At 38.0% G+C, this 16,738-nt stretch overlaps 1 protein-coding gene across 1 annotated transcript in view; it reads left to right on the top strand.

Moving 5' to 3' along the window:
• Window positions 1–239: 239 nt before the first annotated feature.
• LOC122076753 (transportin MOS14) overlaps window positions 240–16,738 on the top strand; it is a gene marked incomplete at its 3' end in the record, with an annotated part of 48,485 nt that continues 31,986 nt past the window's right edge. The window contains 5 exon segments of the mRNA XM_042642264.1: window positions 240–642; window positions 1,945–2,022; window positions 2,216–2,278; window positions 12,144–12,191; window positions 12,306–12,452. Coding sequence (XP_042498198.1) covers window positions 481–642; window positions 1,945–2,022; window positions 2,216–2,278; window positions 12,144–12,191; window positions 12,306–12,452 — 498 coding nt within the window.

Raw genomic sequence — 16,738 nt, 5'->3', positions numbered from 1 at the left:
GAAACAAATTTTTTTTTGTCGTTTCTAAAAATAACTCGCGATCATTATTTCGCTGATTACTATCAATTTTTAAAAACATGACTTATCAAACTAAACACCTTTAATTTCATTTCTAAAAATAGAAATGGAAATTTATGTTTTTTTCCGTTTCTTAGAAACGGCAGAACGGCCCTAGGTAACCCTCTCCGCCGCCCCTCTTTATTGTTAAACACAAGCATCGGTAGACGGTCATCGCAACCCTGATGCAGCCACCCTATTATGTAGTGACTAGTGCGTCTGGCAACTCTACACTCTACAGTATCAAAAAGGCCGTATGGAGGATATTCCGGGGCGCGAAGCCCTTCTTCTCAAAACTCAAAACAATCGTCCGAGAGCGAGATAATCGCAAGGTCAAGGCTGCAGTCTTTTAAGAGAAAAAGAAAAAAAGACGAAGAAGGGGGTGAGGGGGAAATAAAATTTGGCGGAGGCTATTCTCCATTGATGTCTCTGCTGGCTCAGTCAGGAGACAGAATGTCAAGCATGGAGCTCCAGGACACGGTGAAGAAAGCCCTAAACGCTCTCTACCATCATCCCGATGATGCAATTCGTTTGCAGGCCGATCGATGGCTTCAAGATTTCCAGCGAACTCTCGACGCTTGGCAGGTAGTCTTCTATCCACTTACCAATCGATTTTGTTGCCTCTTTTATATTCAGTCATGAATCATCCACTCTACAAGACCAACCATTCAAATCAGATCCGTGGATGAAGTTTATATTAGGTCTTCTTCTTGTTCTACATCTCCTAGTAGAACAGTATAAGTTTTGATTCACGAGCTGTTCCTGAAAGCCTCATTGTGGTGTTTTCGACTTTTAGTAGCTCGATTGATGCCCGGTGGTATCGTTACTCAACTCGTGTTCATACCATTGCAGGTATCTCAGGGAGAGGGAGCGAATCCACTTCTAGGGTTTATCGTTGTTCATTTTCTATGTATCATCGATTGCCTTTCTCGTTAGATTTTTTTTTTTTCTCCCATGCCAACTAAGGTTGATTATCGGCAAATTGATTTGCTCAACCGGGTTTTCATTCATTCCATCGCCTCTACATTGAATCCTCCCTCGAATGGATAGGGAGAAGTTCCCGGTACTGGAAGAATTTCAATTAAACCATTACCATATATATTTGTCGATTCACAATCTGCCATTTTTACTATTCTCCCTACGCCGTCTTCTTTGGATTTGCATTTGGTATCCTCAGAAGCTTTGCTTTATACCAGTGGAGGCCACGAGGCTTCTATACACCTTTCTATCTATGCTATCTTTTAGTCATCGAATTCTCTTTTCTCACTCTTCGATAATCATTACTTCAGTTTTGCAATTGCTAACTTAGTCTGCGGAGCATGTTTGTTGTTATTGTTCTCCAAGTTTCTTCTCCTTTTCTTTGCTTTCAAAACCCCAACACTTTGAGCGCAAAAGTTATGATAACATGCATAATCTGCGGTAACAGACCCTACGTAGAACACTGAACACTCAGGGTTATGAACTAAAACAGAGAATTAGAAGTATGTAAGCCATGGGTTAGGAGTTGACTTAATTGGGTAGTGAATTTTAAGGGGAAGTGTTCTCTGTCGGGTAGTGTGGATCCTATGCCTGCGGAAGAGCCAATCAATGCCGCTCATTTGGTTCAATCCATGAGGAATATGGAGGTCATTTTATGTGGAGGAGGAGAGACATAGACACATGGGCGCTGGTGTGGGAGCTACCCTCCAGACAGAAAACTTTATTCCAAATTGTAGTAAGGGAATATAAGAATTGTAATTGGTTGCGGCAGCTTTTAATTTGAAATCTCTCTATTTTATTTTATTTTCTTGCAACTCAGGGAATCTCACATTACCCTCAACTCTAAACTTAATACTCTTTATTTGTTATTTTTCATGTAACTTTATTAAAAGTTGTGTTTTTGCTCAGGTGGCCGATGACTTGCTTCATGACTCCAATAGCAATCTAGAAACACTGATTTTTTGTTCTCAGACTCTCAGAAGCAAGGTATTTTGTATGTGAGTTATGAATTGTGTAATGAGTCTGAGATTCTGAGGTGTAATTTTGGATTTCAAAATTTTCTTTGTTTTGGTGGATAACCAAAACTTTTATTGCAATTAAAGATGTAGTCCCTCCTTATTATGTTCCTTTTGTGTCTTCATTTGTTTAATGGTTTAGTAAATGTTGTATTTGGTTATAGGTACAACGAGATTTTGAAGAACTACCTTCCGAAGCCTTTCGCCCTTTACGTGATTCGTTACATGTAAGTGGGATATTTATATATTTTTTGGTTATAATAGCTTGAATGTACTTGTAGGATGTGTCTTTTATTTGGAATCTGGAATTGTATGGACAGTTGGTATTATTCTTTTGATAAAACATATTTCATGTTTATAAGGATTTCTATTTTCAGTAAATCCATACTTGACATGCTTGTTGCAACATGTCTCATTTTTCGTTATTGTGAAGTGAAAGTGATGCAGTTACATTAATGTTTATGGATGCCTATGCACAGCTTGGGAGGCCTATAGGGTGCTGGCTGGCAGTCCAATTGGCTGAAATTGACCTTTCGGTAGTTATATTATAGGTTGGAACTTTAATTTTTTGTGGTTTCGTTGTAGTGATCCTAATTTGTATGCCCATAAAGTGGGGATAAATTAGTACACAGGATTAGTTGTTAAGTGTTTGAGTTAGATTAGAATGTTTAATAGCTCCTAAAGGCCTTTTTTTTTTTTGTGTGTGTGAATAATAAATTCATTACCAAGGGAAGAAAAGGAGGGGATGCACAATGTACAGGCCCTGAGGGAAAAAGAAAAACTACGACAAGAAAAGTGGGCAATATGCCCTAAGGGGAAGAGAGGGGGGGGGGGAGACTGCAGAAAGGAGGAGAAGAGACTCTAGGAAACAACAATGAGCCTATTTCTTGGAGTCTATTTTTACTTTAAGTTGGTATAAGAGAGCGATTGAGTGATTAGGAGTCCTTTTAAGAGCCAATTTAGGAATTTAAGATGGTATTTATACATTCAATACACCCCTAACGATTGGAGATGATTAGAGTAAAAACTATGAGTTTTTTTTAAAGAGTTTTGGTGTTGTTGAGCATTGCATATTGCACTGGTATCTTATACCTGATTTCTTTTATATTTTTTTCTCCTTTCTTCCACATATTTTTCTCTCTTCTTCCTACCAAGCAGATCAATCTCATCTCTTTTCCCTCATCTTCCATTGATCTGGTTTTTTCCCTTAACAATGTAGTTGCCTCCTTTACCTTAACCTGATCACAAATTTGATCTTTTGGTTTGCTTGCATTTGAGATTCATAATATGGGTTTTTCAAATTGCATTTGTCAAGTTGATGCAGATTGAATCATAGTTTTTAAGGCGGTAAGGCGACGGAGGAGTTTGAGGGTCTTTCGAAGCGCATTAGCGATAAGGCAGGCATAAAGTGTTGCCTTATCGACTGAAGCGTTCTTGTGTAATTTTTTTATAAAACCAATCTATTTGGCTCAAATCCTAGTTGAATCCTATTACTCATATGTTAAATAAATATTAAAGGTTCATATTCATACCAATGTAAGATATTCATTAAGAAAACAAATCAATAAAGTGAATAAACTAAGTTCATCTTCATCAATCATCAATCATCAATATTCAATGTTCAATATTCAATCATCAATTATCAATCATATTAACACATAATATAAATACATAATTATGAAACAAAATTATAAATATAAAAAAAAGAAGACATAAAAAATATAAGTATTTATTATACTTACCTCTATGATGCCAAAATGAGTGCCTAAGCCCTAAGGTCATCCACTATATTTCTACTCCTGTCAAAGAAGAATGAAGCTCACCATTGCCGGAGCAAAATGGTCACCTGGATCATTGGTTTTTCTTTGTTCCTTGATTCCTTCTCAAAGCCCTTTTCTTAAAACCCTTGACAAAATCCAAACCCTGTTTGTGAATCGTGTTTTTGTTTTGTTTGTTTTGGTGGAGTAAAGCTGATCCCATACATCTCAAGTGTTAACAAAACCATACATCTACCAATAAAAAATCTATATTTGGAATCTTCATCAAGTGAAAAAAAAAAAAAAAAAAAAAAAAAAAACCCATAAGGTGACACTTTACATAAGGCGGAGCACTGCCTTACCATCTCTAGACCGCATCAGCGTCAAGGCGTTACTAAGGCGTCGCCTTACTAGCGCCTTAAAGACTATGGATTGAATGAATATGGATCTGCTGGTGGTGTGAAAGAGAAAGAGAATAAGGAAGAGAAGAGAGAGGAGTGGAAAGAGAAAATTAATCTCAACTTATTCACTAAATAAGGGCATATTCATTGCATGAGGCTTCTGCCACTGTGGGGTCTGGGGAGGGTCATAATGTATGCCGTCTTACCTTGCTTTTTGGAGAGGCTGTTTCCCGACTCGAACTTATTACCACTAGATAGCAATGGAGCAACCTTACTGTTGTGTCGAATTCCACCTTCTAATCTCAACTTAACTAATCTAATTTCGTTCTATCCAATAAAGTTTTATGTGGCTGTTAGCCATTACATGTATTTATAAAGGTGAATAGGAAAGGGAAAAAAAACTAGAATTCTAACCTGCCTTAAACTCCAATCGTGGGTTGCTGTTGGAGACTCCGTACTTGACTTAAATACCAAAAGAAATCAAATAAAAGTATAACTCTTCTAGTCATTAGCTGACTTGGAGTCCCCTAATCTATCTTAACAACTTAATTAATAAAGCAAAAACTAACCGATTTATAGTGTCCTAACCTAACCCCACTTTTACAATGGAAATAAATTGTTATAATTCACTAAACAACAACTAATGAACCCTAAAGAATCTTATCCATATACTTTATCCTGTGTAGATGCAGAAAATTATTGAGCTATACTATGAAATTCTGGGAGAGGGTTATTAAAATCATATGAAAAAAGAAACTAATATTATGGAGAACTAATTTGGTTTATGCTAGGAAGATTAATGACAAAAGCTATTTACTTAGGAGACTCATGGAAAGATTTATTGATTGCAAGAAGGATCTCTATATGGTCCTTATTGACCTAAAAAAAATTTATGATAGAGCCCTTAGGGAGTTAATTTGGCAAGTACTGAAGAAGAAAAGTGTTTCAAGTAAATATGTGGACATAATTAAAGATATGCATGATGGTGTGGTGACTAGTGTAAGAGCTGTGGGGGGGGGGACAAGGCAATGAGTTTCCTATTACTATTGGGTTTCATCAGGGATCCACTTTAAGTCCTCATCCATTTACGTTTATCATGGATGAGTTATCTGAGTACATTTAAGGGGAGGTTCCCTGGTGTATGTTTTTTGCCGATGATATTGTGCTAGTGGCTGAGACTGTGGTAAAGATCAACGATAGGTTAGAGTTATGGAGATCTACCCTGGAATTATGGGGTCTTAAGATTAGTTGAATAAAGATGGAGCATATAGTGTAACTTTAGCCACTCACGGACGGATAACAATATGGTGAAACTTGAGGAGAGAGATACCACAAACGACTCTTTCAGGTATTTGGGGTCAATCATAAATAAAGATGGTGAGATAGACGATGATTTTTCTCACAGAATTGAAGTAGGATGGATGAAGTGGAGAGGGGCATATGGAGTAGTGTGATCGACATACCTTTAAAGCCTAAAGAAAAATTCTATAGGACAGTCGTAAGTCCGCGGCTATGATGTATGAGGCAGAATGTTGGGCTGTCAAGAAGCGTAACATAGATATGGTGAGTGTTACAGGATGTTGAGACGGATGTGTGGCAAAACAAGGAGAGATAGAGTGGGGAATGTGGGTTAGAGATGATTTGGGAGTTGCTTCGATTCAAGACAAGCTTAGAGAATGTCGCTTAAGGTGGTTTGGCCATGTTCAATTTAGACCTTTGAATGCTCTTGTAAGGAGTGATCAGATCCAGATGGAAGGAACTAAAAGAGCTAGGGGGAGGCCTAAAATGACTATTGATGAGTTGGTAAGGAAAGACATGCAAAAGTAGGCCTGAATCCTAGTATGACATCAAACAGAGCTGTTTGGAGGGTGGAGATCCATATTGCTGATCGCATTTAAGTGGGATGTCCCGGAGGTGTTCTCTTGTTATGTTTCTTTTCTTTTTCTTTTCCCCCTGTCTTTCCTTTGCTTTTTATCTCGCCCAGTCTCAGATCCATGTAGCCGAACCCCATTAAGTTGGGACAAGGCTTTGTTATTGTTGTTGTTTGCGTTTATTATGGGTGATTTAAATAGAGACATTCAAGATAAGGTTCCTTTGTGTATTTTTTTTTCTCTCTGATGATGTTGCTGGTGTTAGAGACAAAAGTAGGGATTATCTCCTAGTTGGAGTTATGGAGATCAACGTTGGAATAATTTTTTTTTAAGATAAGTAAAACGAAGATAGAGTATATGGTGTGTAACTAAACAACTTGGGCGAATAATGAGGTTATGAAAATTGACGAGAGGGAGGTTTCGTAAAGTGATTGTTTTAGGTATTTGGGCACAATCATAAATAAAGAAGGTGATATAGAAGATGTTCCACAAAGAATTAAAATAGGATTGATGAAATGAAGAGGCGCGTCTGGAGTGTTTTGTGATTGACATATTCCTTTAAAACCTAAATGAAAATTTTATAGGACAATCATACAACCGACCATAATGTATGGTGCAGAATGTTGGGCAATTAAGAAGCATCAGACAAACTCAGTGTAGCGAGATGAAGATGTTTAATGTTGGAGTAGATTACAAGAAACTAACCCCCACAATTTATAAATCCCAAACAAGACAAATAGGGTCAGGAAACAAGGGAATAAGACCATCAAATAAGCCCCCAAGGATACAGTAGCAATGCAGGAGCAAAATCAGCTCAAAACCCAACCCGATAGGAGAGAATAAGGCCTACAATATGGCTGGAGAGAGAGAGGTGCGCCAGATCTGTAGCACTCCAATTGAGCTGCACTCTTGGGCGTAGGTAGCCTCTAGGGAGTGTACAAAAACTTAAAAAATTGAGAGACTTTTGACGGACGGTTGATGAGATATTTACCTTCTTGGTTTTCAGACCTAGGAGAGAGAATCTGAAGATTTCTACAAGAATAGCAACTGGGTGATTTGAATAGCTTCAAGAAGAGGATTGAGTAATCCTATCATGCCTTCTAAACAACCCTTAACGGTAGCTCTTTGATCAGATTCATTATAGAGGAGAAGAGAGAGATCGCATAAAGAAAGGGGGGAGAAGAAGAATGACACTGGACACAACCCTCAGGCTCTCAAACATTCAAACTCAATTCATCTTTTTTCAAATCTGTCTAATTAGAGTACATTAACTCCTCTACATAAAGAGGGCAAACTAGCAGTCATAACCTAACTAGGAGTTAGACTCCAAGTAGGACTAGACCTTATATAATAGGAGTTGGACTCTAAATAGGATCAAGGGACTAGAACTCCAATATGGAGTATGACTAATTACTAATCATTCACTAATAGCGAAACCTAAACTGAGTAAAACTAAAATAACAAAGGAAATAGACTCAAAACAGGACTTTATCTAAGATAATGAATTAAATCTCGTTTTCCTATTTTCTATTCATATTTTAAGCCCATTACAAAGAAAACCTATGGGAACCAAGGCCCTTCGCATACATAACCCAACACAAGGCTTATTTGCAATAAAATAAGCCCATTAACTGACTTATCTACATCAATGTTAAGATGGATTAATGGTAAAACTAGGAATGATAAAGTATGGAAAGATCATATTAGAGCTGGTTTGGGAGTAGCTCCAAGCATTAGATACATGATAAGCTACGAAAAAGTCGTTTGAGGTGGTATGACCATGTTCAACGGAGGCCTTTAGATGATCTAGTATGGAGGAGTGATTTATTCAGATTCAAGGATCTCAAAGAGTTAGGGGCAGACCTAAATTGACTTTAGGAGAAGTGGTGAGGAAAGACATGCATAGCTTAGGGCTTGTATTAAGGAGGACTTTGAATAGGGCTGATTAGATGGCAAGGATCCATGTAGCTGACCCTATCTATTTGGGATAAGGTTGAGTTGTCTATCTGTTTGTATATTTTATCCCGTGTACATAATTAGACCACAAATATGAGCTTATAAAAGGGGCCCATTACATCAATAAACCCAAAAATAAGAAGCCCAAGGTCCATAGAACCCAACCATGAGCCAAAATAAATACTTCCGATGCCTGATTGGCCCACTTGGACAATCTTAACTGCATGTGCATCAATTCCCCCTTGTTCGAAATAACTCACCCTCGAGTTTTGTAGACTGGGAGGATCTTGAACACATTGTTGACAACCTTCCTCCTTGACATTACGATCCTATGGTACAAAATCATTGACAAGGAATCTGTTGTTGAAGTTGCAATGTCGAAGCACAAATTCGCCTGTTTCGATCAAAAGATCAACCAATATATGTTACTCTACGGTTGGTTCTTCAACAATCATCGGAGCCACTTCGTCTTCCATTATTGGTGGCCTTTTTTCTAGCTGTTTTGCACTCATTGCTCAACAACTAAGATTAGTTTGTTGAAGGAAGATTCCATATAATCAGATGTGATCAGCAATTGGTTCTTAAATTCCTTGCATTGTTGCCGAGTCTCTCGAGATTTGCTTCAACCATTTGCAAGTCAATGACAATTTGTATTGTTATTTTGTTATAACATATTTCATGCTTATAAGGATTTGATTTTTCAGTAAATCCCTTCTTCACATGCTTGTTGCAACATGTTTCATATTGCTTGATTGTGATGTGAAAGGTTTCTTCTAAATTTTATTCCATGTGTTCGTCAATGTACGAATCATTATTATACAAGTGTACAATTTATTAGAAGATTAATATTTTTTTAAGGCCTGTAAGGAGGGTCATGATGATGATGATTTGGTTCTTTTCTTTCGGTCATTATATTTAAGGCTACTATTTTTATTATAGTTATCTCGGTGCCTAGGCTAACCAAGGCGGTTAAGGGGACAAAAACTAAGGCGGCACCAATCCAGACAAAACTGCCTGGATGCCTAGGCGTAATGTAGGAGTAGATTACAAGAAACTAACCCCCACAAATTTTAAACCACTAACAAGACAAATAGGGCTAGGAAACAAGGGAATAAGACCATTAAATAAGCCCCCAAGGATACAATAGCAATGCAGGAGAAAAACCAGCTCAAAACCTAACCCGATAGTAAAGAAAAAGGCCTGCAATATGGCTGGAGAGAGAGAGAGAGGAGCGGCCAGATCTATAGGACTCCAATTGAGCTGCACTCTTGGGCGTAGGTAGCCTCTAGGGAGTGTACAAAAACCTAAAAAATTGAGAGACTTTTGACGACGGTTGATGAGATATTTACCTTCTTGGTTTTCAGACCTAGGAGAGAGAATCTGAAGATTTCTGCAAGAATAGCAACTGGGTGATCTAAACAACTTCAAGAAGAGGATTGAGTAATCCTATTGTGCCTTCTAAACAACCCTTAACAGTAGCTTTTTGATCGGATTCATTATAGAGGAGAAGAGAGTGATCACATAAAGAAGGGGGGGGGGAAGAATCACACAGCCCTCAGGCTCTCAAACATTCAAACTCAATTCATCTTTTTTCAAATCTGTCTACTTAGAGTATATTAGCTCCTCTACATAAAGAGGGAAGACTAGCAGTCATAACCTAACTAGGAGTTAGAGTCCAAATAGGACTAGACTTTACATAATAGGAGTTGGACTCCAAAATAGGACTAGACTAGAACTCCAGCATGGAGTAGGACTAGAACTCCAACATGGAGTAGGTAACTAACTAGTCATTCACTAATAGGGAAACCTAAACTGACTCAAACTGAAATAACAAAGGAAATAGACTCAAAATAGGACTCTAACTAAACTAATGAATTAAATATCGTTTTCCTACTTTCTATCAATATTTTAGGCCCATTAAAGTGGCCCATTACAAAGAAAACCCATGGGAACCATGGCCCAACACATACATTACCCAACCCAAGGCTTATTTGCAATAAAATAAGCCCATTAAGTGACTTTTCTATATCAAGGCAACACCTTGACTACTATGGTTTTCATACGTCATAATTAAGAATGACATGGGGATACTGATATCTCCTTGGGTTAGCAAATGTTGGGAATGGAAACTATCTCATTGTTGGGTTGGTGATTGGTGAGGTTCACATTGAGGATGGAGTGGGAAATTGAAATTCCTTGATGTAGGATGATAAGCTGACATAATTCAAAACTAACAACCTACTAGGAAGATCCAGAATCACAGTTATCAAAATAACAGAATAGAAGGTCAGAAAAAGGTTAATAACTCTCAATCAAACCATCGGATGGGGCTGAAATGCCCTTCGAATGAAGGTACTATTTTGGTTATTGAATGCTCAAAATTATCGATTAATCCAATGGTTGGATAAGTCAAAGCTGACAGTGAACAGAATTAGTAACTGAAAACAAACAGAATTTAGAAACTGAAGAGAAATAGAAATAACTCACAAACTAGAGGTCAGCAATGATAGCCCACCTCCTGATGTTGGAGTGAATAACAGCAATCAACTTGGGCCAACTTCTATGGTTTGTCCATGGATATTTGACTATCTTCTCTTTCCAATACTCCAAGATTTACAAGTGCGAATAAGATTCCGGAGAATACTAGCTTTCTGACCAGTTGGCAAGGATGTAATAATCATCTTCAATGGAGAGGGAGGGATCCATTTAACACCAAATAAACCATCTATATACTTCCATACTATTGTAATGAAATCAGAGTACAGAAATAGGTGGTCTCTCATTTCCATACAGCAAGAAGATGTTATTCTCTGGCTGACTTGAATCCTCTACTCTGTACCACCTTCAAATTCAAGCTTCAAAGATGCAATCATAGAATCGAAGCAAAAAGCTGAACTCATCCAAATGGCAGCTCTTTCTCTATCCAGAATCCAGATACAACATCAGATAATGATTCATATTATCCTTTACCAGAGAGCATTCGTTTGGCTCCATTCTTCCAAGTTCTGCGATCAGGGGAAGAAGCATAAAATGTAACACTGCAAATAGTATGCAACAAATTTGAGAAATCATCAGTTTCCCAGTCCATTAAATTTTTCTCAACAACAGATTCCAGCTGATGTTCCCCCTGTAAATGTCCATCTACTGCTAAAATCCAAAATTCCTCTCTGATACCATATTATATAGACTGGGAAAACCTGAGGCAAGAGGCCTTTCACTGATTCAGTTATCCTTCCAAAATCTTAATCCATATTCCTTATGATACTCTTCCAAACGCCCAGGCCGTAACGAGCATACGTTCTTCTAGAATTCCATGAGACTGCTGCCTTCCTATTTGGTGGTCTTGCAATTCCATATTTTAGCTAGCAATTTGTTATTTTCTTGTTGAGTTGTGACAGAAGCTGTGGAATGGATTTGTGTAGCCACTCCCAAATTAGTTTGGGATAATAAAGTATTGAATAAAGCATGTCTGCAATGGTAATAAAAAGTAGGGGGCTCTCCCTAATACAAGGATTTCCTTCTATGTGGTTAAGGATGTGGCATGGTATTGCTATCACTTTATTGGAGAAGAGATTACAGTGAATCCACCTCAGTCCTCTAATCAGCTTTCTGACATTGGATTTGGCATGAACCAATGTCCAAGGGGCTTAACCTTCACCGTTTATATGCTGAGTGACATTTGAGGGCTTGCCTCTGCATCAGATTGGATAGAAAAGAAAGAATGAACTTTAAAACTTCTTGTTCCATTAGAAGCCAAGGCTAGCAATTGATATTGCAGATCTGATGGCCAAACAAAGGGTTGTGATGGCTTTCTGGAAATTCTTTTGGCCAAGATTGTGATGTCCATTTTCTGGACTCATGGGCTTTGTGCCCGTCCGCTTTGGGGCTTGTATTATTAACATTATTCTTTTTCAATAATTTCACTGTTATACATACAATAAGGACCTTTAAAAGATTCTTGGATTGATTTAGATATTCATTGGTATTTTTTTTGGGTAATGTGGATTCCTCTGTTATTGTCATGCTATTCTTAAGAGATTTACATGCCCGTTTTGTTCATCTCAGCGGATTTTGATTTCTATGAGAACTGAGAAGTGTTAAATGCAGGCTTTGCTGAAAAAACTACACAAGGGCCCCCCTAAAGTTAGAACACAGGTATTGTTTTGACCTAAACTTTTGTCTCTATACTAGGTGTCTTCACAAATAAGCTGGGGTCCATATGGTTCTGTATGCACTGCAATGATACTGAAATGTGTTTTGCTTTTCTAGATTAGCATTGCCGTGGCAGCTTTGGCTGTGCATGTGTCCGCCGAAGATTGGGGTGGTGGCGGTATTGTGAATTGGATTACAGATGAATTGAATTCTCACCCAGAATGCATACCTAGTTTTCTGGAGCTACTCACTGTTTTGCCTGAGGTATGCTTGCATACTAGCATATTGATGTGGACTTTATTTTCTCAGTGCTGCATATCAGTTTCATTATTATTTTCTTTCATTTGCAAATCAAAATCAAATGGTGACACATGGAAGGAACCCTAACCCTGATTACACTCATTATACCAAAAACTGTGTAAGGTTAAATTAGAATTTTAAATCTGGATGTTAGAATTAGGGATCAAACGGTCTATGGAAATCAATTCATGAGGCCAGAATAGGACAGAACCAAAGAAACACCAAACAAAATAAAAAAGGGGATAGAATCAGTGTTCGATTCTGAGAAATGTGGTAATTTCAAACCAAAACTCAGGATGGCCTGAAAATCCAGTGGAATATAAGGTCCTGGGGGGTTATGAGGGCCATAATATCATGGAAAAATTCTAACTCTGCAGTGTGATAAGCCTGCTAATGGCTGGCTGCCAGAACAGAATATGGTCTCTACTTGTTTTGTATGTAACAGAATTAAAAATAGGGTGTAATGGTGGTGTTCAGGGTTGCATGGCAGAAGTTGGGGTTCAAAATATGGACTGAAACAGTGAGGGACTGAAAGTTACAAATGAAACTTGTATTCTGTGACTAGGTCCAAAACAGGGTATCACAGGTGCGAGGAACAGGGTAGGGGGGTTTTGATTGGGCTGTTGGTGACTGAAATAACACTGGAACAAGAAAATATGATGATAAAATAGAAACAACCCAAATAGATACTCAATATGGACTCAATCTAGCTTAAACATTCTAGAAAACTGAAAATAGAAATTAGAAACTTATGTTGAATCTGAAATAGAACACAAATCCCTGATATGTTAGGGTCATAGAATGGCTCATTGCAATAAAAAACATCAGGAGTAGTCAGCCTTTGACCCATATAACCCATTGGGCACTCGAAAATTAAGCTTATTTCAGGCCCAATTGAGCTGGGCTGTCTGCATCATCTAATTTTACTGTCTAGTTTATGTTCATATTTGTTTTGAAAATACGTGAATGACTGAGCGTGGCATCCAACAATTGAAGTGAGGCCATCCAATCATGTTCTTGGAGCCCCGATGGGGGAGGGGCAAGAAAGAGGGATGATGTCAGGTAATTCATGTTAGTAAACAATCCCTTGAAAACAAACTCCAAACACAATTAGATCTGATTACAGGTCAAAGATCCAAGAGAAAAAACACTAAAAATCTGGAAATAGGGCTGAACCGAGAGAAGTTTGATAACTCACAAAGGAGAGATCTAAAGGGTTAGTATACCTGGTCGAGTGAGGCCCTAGACCAGACCAGTAGGTCCTCTAGATATGGCCCACAATTGGCAACACAGAGCAAGAACACATGGAAGGATAGGTTTGACAAGCCAAACTAGACCCAAACAACAGGATCTTGTAAACCAAAGAACAACCAAGAACCCAATATACTCCTGGTTTTTGGATCGAAGGACCCTCTAGTGGTCCTTAGGAAACCCTCAAAAGGGCTTTGGATTTGGCTGACAGGTTGGAGAGTACTTGCGAAAATTGATGGAGCTTCAAAACCCTGACAAAGGCTGTAATTGATCCTTATTGTTGGCTGTGCTTCAAGCTGATCTGGTGGATGCTATTCATGTCTTTAAACAAGTTTGTATAACTCAATCACTCTTATCACAAGCTGGAACAAATAGAAAACAAGGATGGGGATAGGACAGATGTGGGTGGGATGAACTATCTCAGTCCTGGGCCTCTCATGAGAGCTCTCCTTTATTTATAATAATGATGGGGAGGATTTACAAGTAATAGTAACTCAGAGTTACTAAATCTGAGTTACTAAAAATTGATTACAAGAAGTTCCTCTTATATAGAGGGTACAAACCTTACAACTGAGAAACAATCCCAAAATGGAAACTAACATTAAATAGAAGCTAACTGATTCAAACAACTAGATACTAACATGTTCACTAAGAACATAACATAGAACAACCAAGACCCTTTTAGAAGTCTAACCCCACACTCCAACTTGCACTTTGACTAGTTAAAATAAGAGACAAGAAGGCAGCAATAAGGAAGCTTGCAGGAGAGAGAAAAAAGGAAGCTTTGGCTGCTGTTGTTGGCTGGGTTGATGGCAACATAGATGGCTTCTAGATGGCATCAACTGGAGACTGAACTACCATAGTTATTTAAGGCGGGAAGGCGACCGAGGCTTTTAAGGGGCTTCCGAAGCGCTTTGGTGATAGGGCCGGCATAAGGCGTCGCCTTATCGAATAAAACGTTCTAGTGTTGTTTTGTTTTTATGTAACCATTTTATTTGGCACAAATAGCATATTAAAAATTATATAATTCTACTTATATGCTAAATAAAGGTTAAAGATTCATACCAATGCAGGATGTTTATAAAATAAACAAATCAATAAAGTGAATAAACTAAGTAAGTTCATCTTTATTATAGTATATAATATAACTATGAAACAACATTATAAATATAAAGCAAAAAATGCTGTTAAAATATGTAAGTATTTATTATACTTACCTCTATGATGTCAAAATGAGTGCCTAAGGTCATCTACTATATTTCTACTCCTATTAGTCTAATTTGGGCTGCAACTAAGGTTAGTGTTGCTGGAATGGGAAAAAAACAAGGAAAGAAGAAGAAGAATGAAAGAAGAGAAGCGAAGTCTCGTTGGAATGGGAAGAAGAAGAAGGGTTTAAGGGAAGGGGAAAAGAAAGAAAGAAGAAGTAAAAACAGATGAGAAAGAGATCTCCGTTCAGGAACAGAGAACTGGAAAAAGAAGAAGAAGAAGAAGAAAAATAAGAAAAGAGTACCTTTCTAGAGCCGGAATGGCCGGAGGAAGATTCTCTACAGGAAGAATCATCGGAGGAGAGTTGCCAGAGCTGGAATCGATGGAGGAAGGAACACCGATGCCCTAGTTCTCCCAAACGAAGAAGAAAATAACCAAAAGGATTTTGCGATTTACGATTTGTGATTTGTTCAACCACAGATGTGGTTTTTGACTCTATATAGACTTGATCCAAAGTTCTCAAGTGTACAGAATTCCTATAGACTTGCCAATCACAACAAAAGATATGGAATCTATGGTAATACAAAAAAAGAAAAAAAAAAAAAAAAAAAAAAAAAAGAAAAAAAAGAAAAAAAAAAAAAAAAAAAAAAAAAAAGTAACAAAAACATAAAAGGTGTGCGCAATAAGGCGTCTCCTTAGCCATTACGATGGTCGCCTTACGTGAAACCCATAAAGTGCATGACTGCCGTAGCCTACCCATAATGCCTTTAATGCCTTGGCATCGTCTTAGCAGCGCCTTGGCGACGCCTTAATAACTATGCTAAACTACTGCAGGAAAATAACCATAGGATAGCTGGTTCGATGGCCTTACTATAGGGGCTAGAACTGGACAAAATTGGGGCCAGGTTGGGCTGGTTCTAAAGTTGTGCTGGCTGCTGGCTGCTGGCTGCTGGCTGCCGGCTGCTTTCTTCCTTCTTCTATAATGTAACCCAACATGTGTGTCTACATCAAGGAATGGGGCTAGTATTGGAGGGAGGAGAGAGGTGTAAATCGCATACAAATCTCCCTGCATCGAGTAATGGGATAATGGAAGATTGAGAATGTAAGTCAATGACATACAATTTTCCTTACTGCTTTGCTTCACCACATGTAAATCAATCACATATTATTCTCCCCAATCCCCCACCTTCGCTGTGGGATGAATTTTATAAGTGCAGATCAGTCATGCACAATTTCCCCCCATTGCCCTTTCTGTAGCATGTAAAGCGTGTGTATTACACATTTCAGCGAGACATCATGCATTAGTCATCTCCAAATAAACTATATAAATTTTTGTTTGGAGCTAATGGCAACCTGAATATTGTACTTGTCAGGTTTCAGGTTATGTGGGATTGCCAGTTTGACTCAGGTTGATCTAATGTCATATATATGGAAACACATTGTGGGTGCTTCTGTCCTTTTTTCCCAACTCAAGTTTACATAGAATCAAGTCTCCCCTAATCCTTTGGTTCAGGATTCAACCTCATCTTTTTGAAGATGATGTTGAGGCCTTTTGAACAACTTGCTGTTAAAGAGAAGTTTTTCATTTTTCATTTCTCATATCTCTCACCTTTGTCCTTTTTCATCGTTCCGCTGATGACGATGGTGGTGGAAGAAGTAGATCTCTTGATATAAGTGATTCATGTATAAAAGTTACTTCGGAAATTGTGGGGAAGTTGCACTATCTTTATTGCTTTTTTTGTTGGAGGATAAGTTAATGTATAAGCATAACCTGGTTTGTTAATAATAGACAC

Source organism: Macadamia integrifolia, chromosome 4 (assembly GCF_013358625.1).
Source record: "Macadamia integrifolia cultivar HAES 741 chromosome 4, SCU_Mint_v3, whole genome shotgun sequence".
NCBI lineage: Eukaryota > Viridiplantae > Streptophyta > Magnoliopsida > Proteales > Proteaceae > Macadamia > Macadamia integrifolia.
Note: the sequence above shows the minus strand (reverse complement) of the source record. Positions and strands in the feature narration are given on the sequence as shown.